This window comes from Sinocyclocheilus grahami, unplaced genomic scaffold, assembly GCF_001515645.1.
Source record: "Sinocyclocheilus grahami isolate Dianchi unplaced genomic scaffold, SAMN03320097.WGS_v1.1 scaffold198.1, whole genome shotgun sequence".
NCBI classification, from domain to species: Eukaryota; Metazoa; Chordata; class Actinopteri; order Cypriniformes; family Cyprinidae; genus Sinocyclocheilus; species Sinocyclocheilus grahami.
In genome coordinates this window covers 380,602-385,731 of record NW_015505377.1, presented here as the reverse complement: position 1 = coordinate 385,731, position 5,130 = coordinate 380,602, and the positions used below count along the sequence as shown (strand labels likewise).

Genomic DNA, 5,130 nt, shown 5'->3' with positions numbered 1-5,130 from the left:
CACACACACACACACACACACACACACACACATACACACGCACACACACACACACACACACACAAACACGCACACACACACACACACACACACACACACAAGCACATACACACACGCAAGCACACACACACAAGCACATACACACACGCAAGCACAAACACGCATGCACACAAGTATTAGTGATGTTATGTGAAATTTAAACTTTTTACTTTTTTAATTCATGTTCTTGGTATTTTTATTTTATTTACTTATTGTTTTTATTCATTATTATTTATGTGTTAATATTTATTTACCTTTATTAATTTATTGAATAAATATTTAAATATTAAACTAAAATAATCTTTAATTATTATTTATTTATATTTCATTATACTTTATTTATTTTTAGCTAATTAAACAAGATTAAAACTAAATTTAAAAAGTGACTTTACAGTGATATAGTTTCTTTATAATTTTTGTTATTTGTTTATTGATTTGTTATTAATTTATTGAATTATTTAACTGTATTTGTTTATATTTAATTATTTATAAAATTGCAGCCAGTTCAACATGGGGAATGAATACAGCGATCAAGACTGGCATTATTTTTTATAATAATACAAGAACATTAATATTGTTACAAAATGTTTACCACTTCGAAACTATTAAATATGAATTTTTATTTAATTGTATTTATTTATATTTAATTTATTTTTTATATATAATTATTTTTTATATTTAATGATTTTTATTTATTTATTTTTAAGACTGGCATTATTTATTTAATACAAAAACATTAACATGGTTACAAAATTTTTACCATTTTAAAACATAAATTAAAAATATTTGCTCTCTTAATTCATGTTCCTGGTCTTTTTAAATTGTATATATTTATTTTTGTATGCATATATGTATGTATTTATTCATTAATTCATTTAGCTACTTAACTAATATTAACCATATAGATGTCATCAATCAACTATACACAATAGAATCCATAGAATTCACCTGTAACTCACAAAGAAAATACATTGCATCCATTTTCCATTCAAAAAACACTTTTTCCAATTTAATAGAAGTCTGATTATATGAGTTTGATGTATTCAAAAAAGTCTTCTATCTTCTATCCATTGCACATATATTGCGTATTATATCCTTCCTTTCTTAACCGCAAGTGGCTTCATTTTTAATCATTTTCTTGTAATTGCATTTGTGCTGGTTTGTGTGCATTTACCCGGTTTCCTCTTAGACGGCTCTTGCATCTGAATCCTCTCGATTTCAGCCAAACATGGAGGTTCTGCAAAAAATACGTGAAAAAAATTATATAAAAAATCAATGACTCAGCAGTCCATCTCTCAAATCACACACACACACAAAAAAAATTATATATTAACATTAAAATGATACAATTTATGGTTCAGAAGAACCATCTGAGAAAATATACTTTTTAATAATTCTTTAAAATATTTTTTCTCTCGCTTTTGCTAATTTTTCCCTAGGGGTCCACTTGCTATGTTATTTGTTTTTGCACTGAAACATAATCTTGCTGATCATTTCCCAAGAAAAGCACATGCCACACTCACTCTCTCTCCAGAAGCACAGGCACCACTCTGCCGTGGAAACCTTCCCGTCGCGGTACGAGTCGCACGAGTTAAAGAAGGGCCTGATGCACACTTCATACTTCTCCAGGTTTACGGCGGCCAGCTCGGACTGATCCAGGAACAGGTCGTTACTGGTGTCCAGCCTGGAGAACATCCAGCCGATGGAGTCCTTACAGCCGGCCACGAGCCCCCGGTCAAACACTGCAGAGGAACCAACTGAGATTCAGAGCGATAACCCAACAATTTAACTCTTTCCCTGCCAAACACGGAATTATCCGGGATTCTGTGTTCTCGCTGTTATACGCTAGGGGGCGCTATTACACATCTCCTGAATGAGTCTAGATAGAAAGTGCCGATCAAAAACACAGGACAGGAAGACGCAGAAACGAGCGAAATCCTATATAAGCAAATCCATATGAAAAATAATGCGACCATCGACACTAAACGCATATAAATGAAAACTGCCTAATGTTAGCGAGTGAAATGTGGATCCAGAAAGTGTTAAAGGACTGTGCAAGCTTTCTACTGCATCTTTGATCATATTACTGAATACGATTACACATTAAAAAAAGAATAAAAAACAAACAATCAATTTTTTTTTTTTTTTTTTAAACGTTAAAAACAGTGGATTAAAAATTTAATTAAATTTAATTTAATTTTACTATACACTATTTTACTAAACATTGCTTGCCAATTTTTTTATATACAAGTGGTCCACTTGTAAAAAAAACAAAAAAACATTAAAAACAGTGGATTAAAAATTAAATTAAATTAAATTAAATTACATTTTATTTTACTATAGACTATTTTACTAGACATTTTTTAATGTATAAGTGGTCCACTTGTAAAAAAAAATGTAAAAACAGTGGATTAAAAATTCAATTCAATTCAATTCAATTTTAAATTCAATTCAATTTAATTTAATTTAATTTAGACATTGCTTGGCAATTTTTTTATGTATAAGTGGTCCACTTGTAAAAAAAACTTAAAAACAGTGGATTAAATATTAAATTAAATATTAAATATTAAATATATATATAACACTTATACACTTATATAAGTGGTCCACTTGTAATGTAATTTTCCAATGAACTTTTCTATCAAAGGATCAAGATTCCTCATGATCTGAGCTCAGTGAATAACAACACACTCACTCTCTCTCCAGAAGCACAGGCACCACTCTGCCGTGGAAACCTTCCCGTCGCGGTACGAGTCGCACGAGTTGAAGAAGGGCCTGATGCACACTTCATACTTCTCCAGGTTTACGGCGGCCAGCTCGGACTGATCCAGGAACAGGTCGTTACTGGTGTCCAGCCTGGAGAACATCCAGCCGATGGAGTCCTTACAGCCGGCCACGAGCCCCCGGTCAAACACTGCAGAGGAACCAACTGAGATTCAGAGCGATAACCCAACAATTTAACTCTTTCCCTGCCAAACACGGAATTATCCGGGATTCTGTGTTCTCGCTGTTATACGCTAGGAGGCGCTATTACACATCTCCTGAATGAGTCTAGATAGAAAGTGCCGATCAAAAACACAGGACAGGAAGACGCAGAAACGAGCGAAATCCTATATAAGCAAATCCATATGAAAAATAATGCGACCATCGACACTAAACGCATATAAATGAAAACTGCCTAATGTTAGCGAGTGAAATGTGGATCCAGAAAGTGTTAAAGGACTGTGCAAGCTTTCTACTGCATCTTTGATCATATTACTGAATACGATTCAGATGTAGTATTTGATAAAAATGCGATTTTCTCTTAAAAAATGCTTTTTTTATGAAATCTACCTACATTCTAGTGTTGATTAAAAAACAATGCTTGAAGCTAGAATAAAACGGGGGTTTTTGTTTTGATCTTTATTTTGATGTATTGCATGTTCATATATTCATACAACAAAATATTCTGGGGGCCATTAAACTTTTGTGAAAATCAGCAAAAATGCAGGCGGTGGCTGGCAACTTTTTCCAAAAACGCTGGCGGGGAAAGAGTTAAAAAATAATAATTGTAACAGTATGCATTATGAAAGCTCAAGAGAGATAATACATGATAATATACTCAACTGATCTTTTTTTTTAAGGAAATTAATACTTTTATTTAGCAAGGATGCATTAAATTGATCAAAAGTGACAGTAAAGACATTTCTAATGTTACAAATAAATTCTGTTCTTTTAGACTTTCTATTCATCTGTGAATCCTGAAAAATACAATGTATCAGAGTTTCAACAAAAACATGAAACTATAGAAGCTTGTTTCCATCACAGGATAAAAAAAGGTTTTGTCACAATTCTGACTTTTTTCTGAATTCTCTTGTACTGAGAAAAAAATTAATAATTCCAAGATATAAACTCACAATTAGATGTACACTCAGAAAAAAAGTCTGAATAGTGAGATACATATATTTTAAATTAAATATTTAAAAATGGGTCTGACATTTTTTTAATTAAATATTTATAACTAAAAAACAATAAAACTAATTGTAAAATACTCTTTTCGTTTACCTGCATGTCAACATTGATAATAACTACTATTAACTATTACCAGACATCAGAGAAACATTTACAAGTAAATCTGTTGTTAAATTAACAATTCTGAGAAAAAATGTCAAAATTGTGAGATACAAATTTTTACCTTTTTTATTTTTGGTGAAAACAAAAGACATAATTGCAAGATGCTAACTCGTCAGAATTGTGATGTAATTCACAGCCACCTTTTTCATTTTTTTATTCCATGGCGGAAATAGGTTTCCAAAGTTTTCAACATTGATAATAATCAGAAATGTTTCTCGAGCAGCAGATCAGCATATTATACTGATTTCTGAAGATCATGTGACACTGAAGACTGCAGTAATGATGCTGAAAATACAGCTGCGCATCACAGAAATACATTACAGTTTAATAGATACTCACACAGAAATCAGTTATTATAAATTGCAATAATATTTCATATTTTTTAATCAAATAAATGCAGCCTCGGTGAGCAGAAGAGACTTCTTCACAGTGCAGTGAACTCTGTTGTGTTTTCACCTGACGCTGTGCTTTGTCTTCCAGAGTTGTTCTGTTTTGCATTTCCGTGGAGAAGCTGAAACCAGTCTCGGAGTCTGTCGCCCAAATCTGCCAAATCCTGACCGGTGCAGAGCTCTAGAGAGACAGAAACACCAGTAAATAATGAGAAGATTCTCTTTAACTTCTGCCAGCAGATTAATAATGCAGAGGAACAATAAACTCACTCAAATGCATTAAAATTTCAACTAACTAGGCTTCATAAAACATGCATGTCTGAACTCGCTGTGACACCAAACATCATTCTGCAGGTTTACAGTGAGAGCTGATGGAGTAATGTGTGTGTGTGGACCTGGTTTGGGTTCGGGTGACGTCTCTGGATTCGTCGTGATCTTGGGTTCTGCTTTAGGAGGTCCAGGACTGATACAAGGACACGAACCAGAACACAGAACGGACAGATCCTTCCCCGACAAACATGCCTGCTGCTCCAGCTTACACTGATCACACAGACACACACACACACACACACACACACACTCACACACA

General features: G+C 33.1%; 1 protein-coding gene across 1 annotated transcript in view; it reads right to left on the bottom strand.

Moving 5' to 3' along the window:
* Nucleotides 1-5,130, bottom strand: part of LOC107595198 (testican-2-like) — a 15,683-nt gene that overhangs the window by 8,396 nt on the left and 2,157 nt on the right. Inside the window, exons 3-6 of the mRNA XM_016285542.1 lie at nucleotides 4,937-5,081; nucleotides 4,609-4,722; nucleotides 2,735-2,953; nucleotides 1,214-1,276 (exon numbers count right to left, since the gene is read on the bottom strand). Coding sequence (XP_016141028.1) covers nucleotides 1,214-1,276; nucleotides 2,735-2,953; nucleotides 4,609-4,722; nucleotides 4,937-5,081 — 541 coding nt within the window. The remainder of the gene's footprint in view (nucleotides 1-1,213; nucleotides 1,277-2,734; nucleotides 2,954-4,608; nucleotides 4,723-4,936; nucleotides 5,082-5,130) is intronic.